Source organism: Chionomys nivalis, chromosome 5, assembly GCF_950005125.1.
Source record: "Chionomys nivalis chromosome 5, mChiNiv1.1, whole genome shotgun sequence".
Taxonomy (NCBI): Eukaryota; Metazoa; Chordata; class Mammalia; order Rodentia; family Cricetidae; genus Chionomys; species Chionomys nivalis.
This window is the reverse complement of record NC_080090.1, coordinates 21,810,567-21,826,507: the sequence shown is the minus strand read 5'-3', so window position 1 is coordinate 21,826,507 and position 15,941 is coordinate 21,810,567. Positions and strand designations below refer to the sequence as shown.

Sequence of the window (15,941 nt, the reverse complement as noted above, 5' to 3'; positions counted from 1 at the left end):
GGTACCTCTACAAGATGTAGCTCAGCATCAGCTGGTTCCAGCTAGACTTTGGGGGCATTCTCTTGTCCCTTACACTGATAGCACATGAGAGATTGATTTTAAAATGGGAAATACCCTTCAGCGACAAGTAGGCTTAATCTTCTGTTTTTAAAGGCAGGGTCTCACTGTGTAGCCCTGTCTGGCCTGGCACTCACTATGTAGACAGGCTGGCATCAAATTCATAGAGGTCCATCTGTCTCTACCTTCCAAATGCTGGTAGTATTAAGGGTATATGTCACCACACTCAGCCTCAGACGCTTGATTCTAGTACCTTTTCAGCCTCCTCTCAGGTCCCTGGAGGTCTCCCTTGGCCAGCTACAATTTTAAGTGTGGGAATAGAACTTTGTAGCACCCTCTAGTCCCCCCAAATCAGATTCCTACATACCGAGTTAGGCAAGGGCTGCTCCAGATTTTTACTCTCTAGACTGGCTACTGAATGTATCAAGACTGTGCACCTCCTCGCTGGGCTCCAGACAGAGCAGGCTGGGCTTTCCCCAACCCACCCCATCTCCTACCAGATGCTCTTGGTCCAGCCCCAGGAATGCCTCTCTCTCATCCAGAGTAAATTCAATCCAATGTCTCTGCCCCCCGCTTGGCTTTATCTCAGATGTTGTGTTACACTCAGTCTCAGCTTTTGGGAGACCGATGTCATGTGAAGATCTTTCTCTGCTGCACTCAGTAGTACGTTTCCCTCTCCAGCCAGCCTGTGCAGAGGAGACAAAGAGAGCTGAGAAGAGGGAGTAACCACGAGAGTCTGCAGGGGAGCTCCGCGGAAGAGCGGAGAAGGGTCAGGTGGAAAGCCTGCCACGTGGAACAGGGCCCCCGAGCATTGGAGGGAACATGGAGATTCAGGAGTAGAGGACAGGGGTCCAGGAAGAGAAAAGGACAGACAGTGAGTCAGTGGGTCTGGGGAAGCCAGATGGGATGGGAAAACTTGCTAGAGTGTTGGTGACCACTCTAGAGCAAGGTCCAGGACAGCCTTACCACCAGGCCGTCTACGGATGATGAGTTTTCTGATTTCATCATAGATGAAGATGAGAACACTGTAGGGAAGGGCGCAGAACCACCAGTTTATCCTGCAGAGAGCGAGAGTTGGTTAGTGTGGCTGAAGATACAGGGGTCAAAGCAATGGTGCATGGGAACATTGGAGACTGAGTTGAGCGCTAGGGTTGAGGAGGTGAACTGAGATCCAGTAGATACTCCCTCTGAGGAGGTCAGAACCTGAGTGCCGCGGAAGAGAAAAGACACAAGACAAATCTAGAATGCCAGTGGCAATACGATAAATGTCATGTCCAGAGTTAAATGCAGCATTTAAAGAGGTTGTTAACTGACTTTCATGAGCTGCTGAGTCTCTCCTTTCCCCTGCTGCTTTTCTGCATAGTCTAAGTTTTGCAGTTATGGAAGGGAATATATACACTTATTTATGTGTGTCTATATGTACTCCCATATTGCCAAATAAGCACTTTTTTTTTAACCTCTTTGAGTCTCTTCTATAATTAGGGACCAGGAAGATGGACCCAAGGAATTTTATACCCTTGAGTGATAGAGAACCATACATAAATCAACAGCACTGTTCAACAGAAATACAATGCAAGGGTGGAGAGATGGATGGAGATAGTGACTCAGTAGATGAAGTGCTTGTGGCAAAAGCCTGGTTACCTGTGTTCAGATCCCTAGAACTCAAGCAAAACCCAGATGCAGTCACACAAGCCTCTGTAATCCCCTAATGGGGCATGGGAGCCAGAGGCAGAAGAAGCTGCAGACTCAGGTAGATCAGTTAGTCCAGTGCATGCATCAGTGAAGAACAGAGAGACTCTCATCTCTAACAAGGTGAGAGGTGAAGACTGATACCAGAAGTTGACCTCTGACCTCCTCATGTATACCATGGTACACATGCACCTGCACTCATATAGGGACACACATCATATGCACACACAGGCGGACACACAGAGACAAAGGACAAAAAGAAAGAGAAAAAGATAATGCAAACCACATGTGAAATTTAAAGTTTTCTAGTGTCTGCATTAAGATAAAACATAAGAAATTTTAATTTTATTTAACTCAATATATCCAAAATACAATTTCAACATGTGTATAATCAATATATAAACATTATTTTGTTGTGTTTTGTTTTAAGACCCAGTTTTTCTATATGACTCAAGTTGCCTTCGAACGTGTGATTCTCCTGCCTCTCAGCCTTTCAGTGCTGAGAAGCAGGCATAGACCCCCATGCCAATCAATAGAAACACTACTAATGAGAGTATACATTTTTATTTTAATACTAAATCTTGGAAATCTAGTGTATATCATGTACTGCTCACCTTTCTTAACTCAGCTACTAAATATTCTTTCCCACCCTCTTTGCAGGATCTCATCATCCAGACTTGCCTTGAACTTGCTGTGTAGCTAAGCACAATCCTAAACTCCTGATCCTTCTGGCTTCATCTTTTTTTTAAAGTTATCTTATTTTTAAATTTTTATTTATTATGTATACAGTGCTCTGCCTGCATGTATCCCTGCAGGCCAGAGAGGCACCAAATCTCAACCACCATGTGGTTGCTGGGAATTGAACTCAGGACCTTTGGAAGAACAGGCAGAGCTTTTAACCACTGAGCCATCTCTCCAGCCCCCTGGCTCCAACTTTCAAGTGCTAGGATCACAGTCATACACCATGTCCAGGTTTGGGATATGAAATTTTCAGTGACTAAAAGGAAATACAGTCCAAAAAATAAAATAATTTTTTCTTTTCCTTTTCTTCCTTTAATTTTTTTTTTTGAAATGTGGTCTTATGTTGCCAGGGTGGCCTCAAATTCATGATTCTTCAGCCTCAATCTCCTCCATTGCTCAGACTGCGGATTATAGTGCTGCTCTATGTAGCCCATACTGTGTTTACAGACATATTTAGTGTTGCTTTAGTTTTTCACTTTAGGCAAGTTAAAATTACAAATACATATTTTCATGCTCCTTAGTCATATTCAAGAGCTCAGGAGTGCCGGGCGGTGGTGGCGCACGCCTTTAATCCCAGCACTCGGGAGGCAGAGGCAGGTGGATCTCTGTGAGTTCGAGGCCAGTCTGGTCTACAAGAGCTAGTTCCAGGACAGGAACCAAAAGCTACGGAGAAACCCTGTCTCGAAAAAAAAAAAAAAAAAAAAGAGCTCAGGAGTCACATAGGGACAGTGGCTACCATATTGGACCGTGAAGACTTAGGTCGGGGTTCATCTGCTACACACACCACAAATATAAATGCTAATGTGCAGACACCTTTTCAATCATTGAACAACATTTATATGTACACCCTGAATCTGCGTAAGGTATCAGGGAAACAAACAAACAAACAAACAAACAAAAATCACACCATGGCTTTTTATCTCATGGAGTCCAGAGAGAAAAGAGATGGAGGAGCACACAAAATAATTTTAGGTGCTATGTGCTTGGCCAAGGTGCATACAGAGAACAATAGGGCTCACTTTCATTTGTTACTGACATCAGCAGCAACAAAATCAAAGCTACTATTAAAATCTCCTCCATGAGCCGAATATGTTCAGTGCTTAAAACTAAGTTCTACATGTAATTCTCAACACGCTGCCAGATTCTATTACTTTCCCCAATGCTGGAGCACAAGTCTAGGGTCTCGCCAATGTTATGCCTGTGCTCTGCCACTAATCTACGTAGAGAGTCCTGCCAGGTGTGTGCTGTGGCTGAGGCTCAGAAGAGCTACCTATTTTCTCAAAGTCACAAAATAAACAGAGTTGAGTTTCAATCTTAGGATTGTCAAGGACTAAGGCCAGTCCCATCATTAAATAGTAGTTGAGCACCTATATTGTAGGAAGCAGTGTGTAACACTGCAAGGGATGAGCAGGTGAGCAAAACTGCTGAAAATATGAGAGACGAATTGGAAGAATATGCACTAAGTTATTCTGATAGGCTGCCTGTGCAGGTGACATGGTGGCAAGGGGGAAGGCACTTCGATGTTTTCCTTGGTAAGTTTTAGATTTATATCTTCAATGCTAGGGATAGAAACCCGGGCTTTGCAGGTGCTAGGCAAGCACGCCATCACTGAGTTACATCCCACAGTTTCTCTGTATTTTTAGCATTACCAATTAAAACCAAGCACAGTGGCACACACCTGTAACCCCTGGGAGACTGAGGTAAGGACGATCAGGAGTTCAAGGGCATTCTCTGCTACACAGCAAGTGCAAAGCCAGCCTGGGTACATAAGCATGAGACCCTGTCTTGAACATTCATAAGCATATATTAATGTTAATTCAAAACATAATAACAACCTGAGAGTTGACTAAGACAGGGAACCAGACACTAAGAATTTCAGTATGCTCATTTTCATATATTAAAACAAATATATTATTAAAACTAATAATCTCATATACCAAAACATTATCACATTAAAACAGACTTGTATGAAAAAAAAAAGATTAGTTAAGATAACCATAAATTTGGCTCTTTGTTTTGAGGCAGGGTTTCTATCCCAGGTTGGCCTCAAACTTACTATGTAACCAAGTGACATGGGATGGTCCTTCTGTATATGTGTTGCTTTTATTGGTTAATGAATAAAGCTGTTTTGACCAATGGCTTAGCAGAGTAAAACCAGGTGGGAAATCTGAACAGAGATTGAAAGAGAGGATAGGCAAAGTCAAGGAGACACCATGTAGCTGCTGAAGGAAAGATGGCTGGAATCTTACTGGTCAGCCACAGCCTCACGGTGATACACAGATTAATAGAAATGGGTTAATTCAAGATGTAAGAGCTAGCTAGAAATACACCTGAGTCATTGGCCGAGGAGTGATGTAATTAATATAGTCTCCGTGTGATTATTCGGGTCTGGGCAGCCAGGAAAGAAACAAGCAGTCTCTGTTTACAATAATGTTCCTGATTCTACTTCCTAGGACTACAGGTATGCACCACTCCACCTGGTAAATGAGACTATTGTATTAGGACTAAGAAATATGTATCTTCATCCAATTCTATCAGATGACATCATAAAATTACCCTCGGTTAAACACTGCTAATTCTGCTGAATTTGCAAGCCCAATGGCATGTAATCATTTGGCATAGTCTCTAATACTACTCCAGATAAAAGTCATAGATGTGAAAGAATCTCCGACTCACCGAGTGTAGCTCCACTGGTCTGGGCAGTCCCCTACCTGGTGATTGTCCCATTCAAACACACATTTCCTCCCACTTCCTCCCAACTGTTCCCCAGTGTTGGCATCTCTTCCTTTACTCACCTGAGAGGGTACATTCTCAGGGCCACATCCATGCCTGGAGTGTAGGACAGGACAGCTGCCAGGAATGTCTCCTCAAAGATTCCAAACAATAGGACTTTGTTTCTGGGAAGAAAGATTGACGAGTATGATAGATGTAAGATGTAGGAAGAAAAGGCAAGGGAACGGGGTGTTTGAGCCTGGGAGGGTTGGCGGCTACTGGGGGACGCTCACTTCATGCCCTGTTTGAAGAGCGAATTGCGGCGGGTCTTGCAGATGATGAGGTCAGCCCACTGCACAACCACAATGCTGATGAAGAAGGCCGTTTGGCATGTGTACTCCACCACCTTCCGCTGCTCATAGGTCTGGAGGTAGGGTGGGCAGAAAAGTGCTATCTGGGTCAGAAAGGAGTTTAGATATACCCAAGAATTTCTTACCTTTCTCACCTTTCAGAACCCAGAGTCTGAGCTTTGCTTTGCCTGGAATCTTCTAGCATGGTGTACATTAGCTTTCTTAGCACTTTCTATACTGCATTTAATATTTTTGTATTTTCCTTACATGGCTGAAAGTTCTTTGTGTCCCTTCCTCGTACTTCGCCTATTGAATGTTGTGTAGCATGCCTCAGTAAGTACTAAATTCACTAAGTTAGGACTATTATTAAAAGAAAGTGAACTTAGGCCAGCAGAATCCAGAGGTCATAGGGAAGGGAGATCCAGAGGGCAGTATGAAGACAGAGCAGGGAGGAATGTCCCAAAAGAGTGGAAGACAGAAGACTGGGGCCGTAGCTCAATTGGAGCGTGCTGGCTTAGCAACCAACCCCATTGGATGGCAGACAGGAGGCAACTCTCTTATTCATTTCATGGTTCTTTCATTTGTATTTTGTACATAAGGGACTTAGAATCTAGTAGGAGGCATAAAATTACTAACAATGCCAATACAATAGTTATAACAGAGAAGCCAAGGGCATTGTAGGAACACAGAAGAGGTGCCTCTAAATTAGACTCGGGGCAGAAAGTTGGAGAAAAGAGTCTAGGCTTAAAAACAAAACATGTTTCTAAGTATATATAAGAAATTAATAGGTGAGTTTGCAAAATATTAGCATAGTAACTGTGAAACCACTTGGGATGTGCCAAAGTTGTACTTGGATAGAAATAAAAAAGCTTATATGGTTAGAAAACAAAGGTTCAAAAATTTTCTGGGTATGGTGGTACACAACTTAAACATTAAACATAACAACATTGGGGAAGTAGAGGCAGGCTGATTTCCATATTCAAAGCCAGCCTGGTCTGCATAATGAAACATTGTCTCAAACAAACAAACAAAAATCCAAACAAACAAATATTTGATGAGCCAAAAGCGGAACATAGGCCAAGAGCAGCCAGCATATTTGCGTCCCAATGAGCGCTTCTCTGTCTGTGACGGTCCCTGTCATTGCTCAGAGTTTAGCATCTGACTCACTGATACTCTACTTCTCCTCTTGTCCTCATTTTTTGAGATTTAAATATTCATATTTATGAATAATCTTCCATTACCATGGCTTCCAATTTTTTTTTTATCCCCTCTAATTCTGTTGCCTTTCACACTCTAACTGGGCAGCTTGTTCTTAAGAGTTAAGCTTTAGATATTATCCTAAATCCTTTCCATACCTACAGTTTTCTGCAATTTAAATTTCAAGCATCTTTATCTTCCATGTTTATCCTTCCAACTCATTCTAGTATATCAATTTCAATATTTCCTAGTATTTCTTGTACTTAATTTAAATCTGTTAACTTGATATGTTTTATGCACGCACACACTCATGGGCATACACATAACCACACACACACACACCCTCTCCTCCCCTAACTAGAGTAAGCTCAGTAAGAACCACGGTTTATAGGCTGGATGTAGTGCATACCTTTAATCCCAGCATTTACGAGGAAGAAGCAAGAGACATGTAGATGTGTTAGAGGTCATCCTAGTCTACCCAGAAAGAAACTCATGACTATTTTAGTTTACTATCATATCCCCAGGGGCTAGGTCAGTTTCTGGTATAGGTTGTGATAAGTGAGATTAATGAAAGTTTCTTAGAAGATAATGAACTGTTACTTTAACTGTAAGTGTGTGCTTTCTGGGTGGAGAGCTTTCTGCTTTGCCATCTCGAACTCTAACCCTCTGGAACTATAAGCCTAGAAGAAACTTTTCCTTCTATAAGTTTCCTTGGTCATGGTGTTTAATCATAGCAATAGAAGAGTAGCTAAGGGGCTAAAGAGATGGCTCAGTGGTTAAGAGCAATTGTTGCTCTTGCAGAGGAGCCAGGTTTGGTTCCCAGCATCCATATGATGGTTCACAGCCACACTTAAATCTAATCCAAGGTATACAAGGACCTCTTCTGATCTCCATGGGTCACATACACAACACAAACACATAAAATAAAATAAATGTAAAAAATAAAGAAAAGAAATGTAATTAAAACAAAAATTGGTACCAGGAGTAGGGTAATGCTGTGGTAGACCTGCCCATGTAGTTTTCTTGGAGGAATATGGAAGACTTTGGTACTTTGATCTGGAAAAGTAGTTGAATGTTATAAGCAGAGCTTAATGGGCCAATCTAGTAGGAGTTTTGAAGACAGTAGTAAGAGCTAAGTACAAGATCTATGTTGATTGTGGAGGCCTAGCTCAAGAGGTTTGAGAGTGCCAGGCAGTGGTGGCACACACCTTTAATCCCAGCACTCAGGAGGCAGAGGCAGGCAGATCTCTGTGAGTTTGAGGTCAGCCTGGTCTACAAGAGCTAGTTCCAGGACAGGCTCCCAAAAAACTACAGAGAAACCCTGCCTCAAAAAACAAGAAGAAGAAGGAGGAGGAGGAAAAGAAGGAGGAAGAAGAAGAAGAAGTTTGAGAGGAGAATATTATTAGGCATTGGACTAGAGATGATTTTTGTGCTATCTTGGCAAGGAATATGGCTGTTTTCTGCCCTCATCCTAAGAACTTACCTACAGCTAAATTTGAAAGTAACGGACTAATTTCTTTGGCAGAAGAGATTTCAAGATGGCCTAACACTGACTCTGTCACAAGGTTATTAGTAATCACTATTATGTAAGCCAACAATAAAAAAGAGGAAGTGTGGCAAAAAGGAAATACCAAGTGTACAGCTTGAGGAGAAAAAGCATATCAGGATGTTTAATGTTGCCCCCAGTGTGCTGAAAGCAATAAGGAGACTAAGGAGAGACCTGATCTACCTTGGCATAAAGGGATGGGTGCCCTCAGGGCAAGACCCCACAGGTAAGGGAAGCATCAGAGAAGCATCCTTGAGAGGTTGGAAATGCCAGAGCCATAAGATGTCTGCCAAGGATTGCTGCAGACAGGGAGCAGAACCAATCCAAGAATGAGAAGTGAGTTGCAGGCAGCAATGCTGGATAGGTAGAGTCATCTAAGCCCGCTGACCCAGACCCAGAGCTGTAGGATCTAGGGTTTTTCCTGTTGGGTTTCAATCTTGATTCAGTACTTCTTCACTATGTACTGATTTCCTTACTTTTGGACTAATAATGTGTATTCTGTGCCATTGTATGTTCAATGTATGTAATTTGCTTTTTGATTTTACAGGGGTTTACAGTTAGATTGCTTGAATCTCAGAAGAAATTTTGGACTTTAAAGCAGTGTTGAGACTGTGAAAGACTACTGGGGACTTTTGAAGGTGGACTAAAAACATTTTGCCTTATCATATGGCCAGGAACCTATGGAGCCCAGGAAGTGGAATGTGGAGATTTGAATGATAATGGTCCCCATAGACTCATGTTTGGATACTTGGTCTTCAGTTGATAGAACTCTTTGGGAAGGTATGGCCTTGTTGCTGGGGGTGGGTTTTGAAGTTCCTCCTGTCATCCCCCAGTGAATTCTTGGCCTCCAGCTTGTGATTCGAGGTGTGCGTTCTCAGCTGCTGCTACAGCCGCCACTTGCTACCTTCACAAGTCTTCAGTGTGTAAGACAAATTCTTGTCATGTAAAATTATTTTTAATTAAATTTAATCTATTATAAATAAGTATCATGCCACATCTTGGCCACAGGGAAGGTATAGGGTGTAAAACTAACAAGAGCTTGAGTTGAGGGTTGGGGAGATATTGGTCTGGTGAACAGGAGGGACTTTGGGTACCACTGGCTGCTGGATCATTAGAAGTTCATCATCATGGACTTCTGATGGCTCGTGGGGTTCCAACAGCAGAAGCCACAAGTGTGTAAGAGATATATTTTCAACAACTAAGATTTGAGCACACATTTTTTTGGGACAAGGACTCAAGCATATAGCCTAGGCTAACCTTGAACTTGCTATGTTCCCAGGCTGACTTTCCATTTGTGGTACTCCTCCTACCTCAGCTTCCCAAGTGCTGGGGTTATACTATTAGGTGTCTTCCTCAGTCTGTCTAGCTGCTCTTAGACCCTGCCGTTTCTGCTTACCCACTGCTGTCCAAAGCTGTCTTCCAGGTCATTGACGCTTGCATCATCCCAGTACAGACGGATACCCAGCAGATCCCAAGGCTTAAACCCGTTCTCAGACAGGATCACAAAATAGGTGAAGAATCCAGCCAGCGCCTGTATCATCCCTGTGAGTGACAGCCATAGTGGAAGAGAGAGCGGTGGGCTGGTCCTTGCTACTAGCTGGGTTAGTGATGAAGGTTCCTGTCATCAGTGATCTGAGCTGGCCATCTCTGAGAGACTTGGTTCCAAACCCTGACATTGGTTTCTAAACTCCAAGTCAGCAGAGTAGAGCCACCTTAAGCCCCCTCTGACACCAAACATGGAGCTCTAGGATTTAGAGTTTGCCCTGCTGGGTTTCAGTCTTGTTTTGGTCCAGCTAGGATCATCTTTGACGCACATATAGTTTTCACTGTGTGTATGGTCGGGGGAGGGGATATTCAAGGTGCTGACAGAGGTCAGAAGAGGGCTTCAGATCCCCTAGAGCTGGAGTTACAGGTAATGGGAGCTGCGAATCGAACTTGGGTTCACTGCAAGACAGGATGTGCTCTTGACCACTGTGCCATCTCTCCAGCCCTTGAATCAAATAATTTTAAAACTAAAAAGGACTATAGTATCACTTCGTTCTTTCTCTCTACTGAGTGCTGGCTGAGCATCAGCGATCGCTACGATAGTAACATTTGCCTGTTAGTTACAGAGCTTTGCACACAGGTTCTTGTGGTCATAGCTCCTTCCGGTTCTGAACTGTTGTCCTAAGTGGGAAAATCAAAGCACGTGACTCAATTGTCTTCTGGGCCCTAGAGGCAAGCAAGCAGTGACTCAGGTTTCCAGCGGGTCTGACTTCTATGCCACTGCTGTTCAGACACATTTCCTTCCCTGAATGGCTTCTTCTGTCTCTAATCTCTTCCCTATCCATCTCTACCTTACTCTCTGAAACACTCCATCACACTGAGCTGGTAAAGGACAGAGACCTTATATGGTTCTTACAAGTTTTTCAAGGTTGGTCCCAGTGTTAATATCTACAACCTTATTTTCCATTACTTCCTGATCAAGACTAAACATCACTAAAAGAATTTGCCCATCACTAACCACACCTTGTGAACTTCCCTCCTCTGCTGGCTCAGCATACTTTCCTACCTACTTAACTAGTCCAAACCTTATCTTCTGTTTTAAGTTGTCTCCTCCCTAAAACCTCTGTCACTTCAAAGCTGATGAGCTAACTGCTGTGTGCTCCTGTAGCACACTACATCTTTACTTTTTGCTTAGCATGTGAAAAGGTGTAACGCTATCATTTTATGTAGGTTTTTCTTTATCAGTGGTCTTTATGGACAGATCTTTGTGGTTCCAGGGCTAAGCAATTGGTTGTTGAGAAACTATCTTCCTGACTTCTAAACAGAGGTATCTAAATGGCCAGTCAAGGCAACCCTCTCCTCCCCTCCACCCCTCACTTCTCTGGGCTCACCGATCTGCCCATAGGCCATGCCAATGAGCCGGTGGTTCACAAGATTGTCAGTTTTGGGGTTCCGTGGAAGCCTCTTCATGATGTCACTTTCAGGTGTCTCATAAGCCAAGGAGATTGCAGGGACCTGGAGGGTGCAGGGTAGGAATGACAGGTACAGGTACACAGAGACAGTCTAGCTTCGTCCCCTCTTACGACAAATTTTTCCCTACTTTGACCTATCTTAGGAGTTCCCAGAGTGAGAGCCGGTGCCCACCATGTCAGTGCCCAGGTCGATGCAAAGAATGGTAATGGTACCCAGAGGCAAGGGTATACTTAAGATGATGAACAGCAGGAAGGGGGTGATCTCAGGAATGTTGCTGGTCAGGGTGTATGCGATGGATTTCTTCAGGTTATCAAAGATGAGGCGACCTGGGGAAGATGGCCAAACTTCTGTGAAAAGCAACCAGAGGACACACCTCCGATAAGGCAGCTCCTGGCCAGCAAGACTACTAGGAAGGAGTGGTCCATGAAAATATTGGCAAGTCCAAGACCTTGTGGGCGGGCCCATGTTTTGTCTGTAAATTGTGTGACCATCAAGCAAAGCCATGGCTTGACTTTGTACTCTTGGCCCTTGGATTCAACATGGCTAGTGTTACCTGATCTCTGAAAATTAGCAGGGTTGGGTAGAGTTAATCCTGGAGGTGTCTGAGAATGCCAGGATTAAAGACTTTGCAAGATTACGACTGAGTGGAAAGAACCTGAGCTTAGTATAGGCTTGGGTTTGAATCTGATTTTCTGCCTTACTTAACTTGTGACCTTGCTCTCCCCTTACATCTCTCAGTGCAACTTCTCCTGCTTTGCAAGATTGCTAAGTCCTTTCTTAGCTACCCTTCTAAAGCCTGTCACCCTTCCCTGAGTCCCATGCTTTATTTTTTTCCCATTGCTTTAACATACTATGGAATTTGCCTTGTTTGTTGTCTGTCTCTCCTCACTACAGAGCAAATTGTATGCAGGCAGGAATTTCTGTCTTTTGTCTCCTGTATCGCGATAGTATCTTGTAAATGGTGCTCAGAAAAAAAAAATTTATTGAATTAAATAGATTTAAAATACTGTCAGATTCACACTAGATTTCAGTAAAATAGATTACTGTGTCTTAGTACGACAGCTTTAGACGGAAATGAGGGAGCCTGGCACGGGGCCTATGGGGTTCTTCTGTTTCAATGGGCATTCTCTTTAGAATTCTGTGGAAAGAGGGTAATTGGGTTCATGCTGTTAATTTGCAGATACTCTCCAATTGGTCTTAACATGTCCTTGTAATTCAGGCAACAAGTTCCTAGGGGTCCCTGCCGAAGACTGAAGCATTGAGTTTCCCAGGGTATAGCTACCTTTAAAAACTTGCAGTGGATACACTTGAATTCCCATGAGACCATAAAGAAAGAACGGTGCTATGCCAGAGTCTAGGTCTCCCTGGCAAATCTGGAAACCTTCCAACTTTGTCTTTAAAAAGAACACCCTTAAGGATTAGCTGAATCTTTTTTCTTTTCTTTTTTTTTTTTTTTTAAATATGGGTTCTTTCATGTCACACAGGCAGGCCTCGGAATTGCTTTGTAGCCAAGGATAACCTTCAAGCCATGCTCCTCCTGCCTCCATCTTCAGAGGGCTGGGGTAATGGGCATTTGGTGGTGCTGGGATCTAAAGCCAGGGCTTTATGCATGCAAGCTAAGCAGTCCACTAACAGAGCCGTGTTCCTCCAGCCCAAGATAAATGGACTTTTCAAGATTTGTAATTTTTTTGCGGTCCATACAGGATTAGGAAGTTGGATGGTGACCAAAGGCAATGAAGGTAATGTGCACTAAGCCCCATTCCAAGGATGGAGTCCCACTATTAGGTACCCTGCCTCCTCACCCTCCTCCACGCCTGTCACGATGGAGGCAAAGTTATCATCCAGAAGGATCATGTCAGCTGCCTGCTTAGAGACATCAGAGCCAGTGATACCCATGGCAATGCCGATGTCAGCCTTCTTCAGCGCGGGGGAGTCGTTCACCCCGTCACCAGTCACTGCCACAATGGCTCCCTGGTGAAGTCCAGACAAGAGTGAAAAGAATATGTGTTAGATGCAGGCAGGATCAGTCCCAAATAGCAGTTTGATCCCAGCATCTCATTTCTTAATACTTGTTTGATTAAGCCATCATTGAGGCTCAGCATCCAATTCTCTCCAGGACCCTTCTACCCAGCCCACCTGTTCCCTGGCTGGGTTTGTGGCTGGACTCTGCCAGGCTCCCGGGGGTGCCTTGACTCCCTTACCATTCTCTGACATCCCTCTACGATGATGAGCTTCTGCTGAGGAGAGGTCCGAGCAAACACTATCTCCTTGTAGGACTTGAGGATTTGGTCCAGCTGGTCTGAGTTCATGTCCTTAAGTTCTGAGCCGTGCACTACAATGGCTTTAACAGACCTATGGGGAGGAGTTTCCAAAGGCTAGATCAGAGTGCTGGGGACTCACCTCAGGTTCCAGTGTTCTCTGCGGAACCCTTAAGATCTGGTTTCCTTCCCGCCCAGTCTTTTTGTTCTCAGTGTGAAGTGTCCTCAAATTGACTCATCCCATCCTTGTGCCCTTGTCAACCACTCTCCCTTTGGCTCTATTTCTTTTTCTGTCTCCTCTGAAAATGCAGTGACTGAATCATCTAAGTCACTTCTCTGTTATATATATTTTGGCAGAGTGTATATATCACAATCCTACTTGCTGAAGGAGACTCCAGAACTTTAGGAAGTGGTTTTTGATGGAACAGGTTGAGGATAGAGGGGGACATGTCAACTCTGAGTTCTGTTGGGGTCTCACTTGGTATTGATTTGGCTGACAGGGACATTAAGTCGAGCAGCCATGTCCTCTGCTGTCTCGTTGGCTTCTGAAATGATGCCCACACTTTTGGCAATAGCTTTGGCAGTGATGGGATGATCTCCTGTTACCATGATTACCTGGGTGGGGAGGAGGAAAAAAAAGGAGAATGTTTTAGACAAGATCTGGATCCATTATCCCCTAAGTAATAACCCATTCAGTAGCTGAGTTCCAAGCACAACTCATGCCGGCCAAGAGCTATGCTACTGTGCTATCAGTCCTTGGAAGGAGGCAGGGATGTCAGCTGATATGACACAGATCCTTCAGGTTCTCTACTTCCCAGGAAGAAGTCAGTGACTTGGAAATACTGCAGAGTTCAGAATTCCATCCAATTGTTCCAGAAGCTGTTTGCAACTTTAAGCCACAACACAGAAGCACATACCAAAGAAAAGGAATGTTTGGAATAATCTGTTGCTTAGCGAAACTTCACCAAGGCTCTGTGCACACAGACCCTCACTCTACCCGTCGCCTTGCCTGGTCCTACACTTTCTACTTGGAAGCTAGCCGTGTCCCATTCCTACCCAAAGATGAGGTTCTTGTGTCCTACACTTTCATAGCATACTGTTCCTCCTGTGTGCTACTGCTTGACACTTCTCTCTGTGTGCTCTCTCTTTCCCACTGGCCTGAGAGCTTTGTGAGGGTGACATGGGCAGGCACTCTGCGCCTCTACGATGGCCTGCACTTAACAAGCCATCAACAAAGAAATTCCAGGATGAGAAATGAAGGGATGGATGGTGGCTCCCCGGGAGCTCCTCCTCAAGAACCTGAGCTGCCCTCTAGGCCTCCATATAATTTTCCAAACTCTGATTGGGAGGGAGAAGCAAAACATTGACAAAGCAAAAACAAAGAAATCACTGCTCCCAGGAACAAAAAGGTCAATATGCTTTCAAGGCATGGGAATATGCACGGCAGTGGTTTTCCTCGAAGAATCAACTATAGGGTTTCCCAAACCCCCATCATTCTGAAAAGCTAGCACCACCCCTGACTTGATGGAAGAAGACAGCAGAGTTAGCTAGGCTGTAATTACCAAGGACTTGGGGAGACCGCACTGAGCTGGTGTACCAAGCCCTAATGTTGATTGTTCAGCCTCGTTGTGCAACAGTGGATCATCAGGAGCTTGGCCTGTGGGCTGCATGATGGCGAGGATCTAAGACGGACCTACAAAAGGACTGTCTACATGTGGCCGAGCCCTTCGCCATGTGATTCTGGGTTACACTGTAATGTAAGTCTTCCAGTGGCTCATCAATAGTGGCCTAGGACCTGCTTCCCAAGGCATGCTGTCCTCCTCATACATTCCTAATGTCTCACCGTGTTGGACCATTCTATAGACTGTTATCTAGTGGCTTCAGCCACGTCAGAGAAATAAAAATACAATGCTCTTTCAAGAGTGAGTTCCTTGGACACAATTTTACTAAGCCCCCATGCACTCATATATGAGATACACTCATACAATTGGAGTGCAGTTCTACAAAAAAAAAAAAAAAAAAAAAAAAAAAATAGCTCCCTTTGAAGAGAAGGGGATCCAACTGCTTTTGGAATTCATCAGGTTCCGGAAGAATTTAATTCCCAACATGTTGGTGCTGCCTATACCTCTGATGTTTCCACACCATTGTACCAGCTACCCTATGCTCCCTTCTACCATCTTCCCCCAGACTAGATCATCTGAAGAAAGCTTTCAAATGCTGGTAAGGAAACTAAATTCCTTGGGCAGCTCTCAAAGCCTGACTTTTTTGTAGAGGGAACGAGGGTTATAATGTACCAAGTATCTCCATTCTACGGAAGTATTAATGATTATTAATATAATGGTATTATTTTTTAATTTTTTAAAATCACATCTATTTCAAAGTCACGGGCATACAGCTGCCTGCTTAGTCCTCCAATCATTTTCCCTGTAAAAG

At 43.9% G+C, this 15,941-nt stretch overlaps 1 protein-coding gene across 1 annotated transcript in view; it reads right to left on the bottom strand.

Annotated features, from left to right (window-relative positions):
* Window positions 1-625: 625 nt before the first annotated feature.
* Window positions 626-15,941, bottom strand: part of LOC130874443 (sodium/potassium-transporting ATPase subunit alpha-4) — a 35,697-nt gene continuing 20,381 nt past the window's right edge. Inside the window, exons 13-22 of the mRNA XM_057769789.1 lie at window positions 13,987-14,123; window positions 13,452-13,602; window positions 13,053-13,221; window positions 11,422-11,576; window positions 11,169-11,292; window positions 9,689-9,834; window positions 5,493-5,623; window positions 5,283-5,384; window positions 1,024-1,115; window positions 626-743 (exon numbers count right to left, since the gene is read on the bottom strand). Coding sequence (XP_057625772.1) covers window positions 715-743; window positions 1,024-1,115; window positions 5,283-5,384; window positions 5,493-5,623; window positions 9,689-9,834; window positions 11,169-11,292; window positions 11,422-11,576; window positions 13,053-13,221; window positions 13,452-13,602; window positions 13,987-14,123 — 1,236 coding nt within the window. The 3' untranslated portion in view covers window positions 626-714. The remainder of the gene's footprint in view (window positions 744-1,023; window positions 1,116-5,282; window positions 5,385-5,492; window positions 5,624-9,688; window positions 9,835-11,168; window positions 11,293-11,421; window positions 11,577-13,052; window positions 13,222-13,451; window positions 13,603-13,986; window positions 14,124-15,941) is intronic.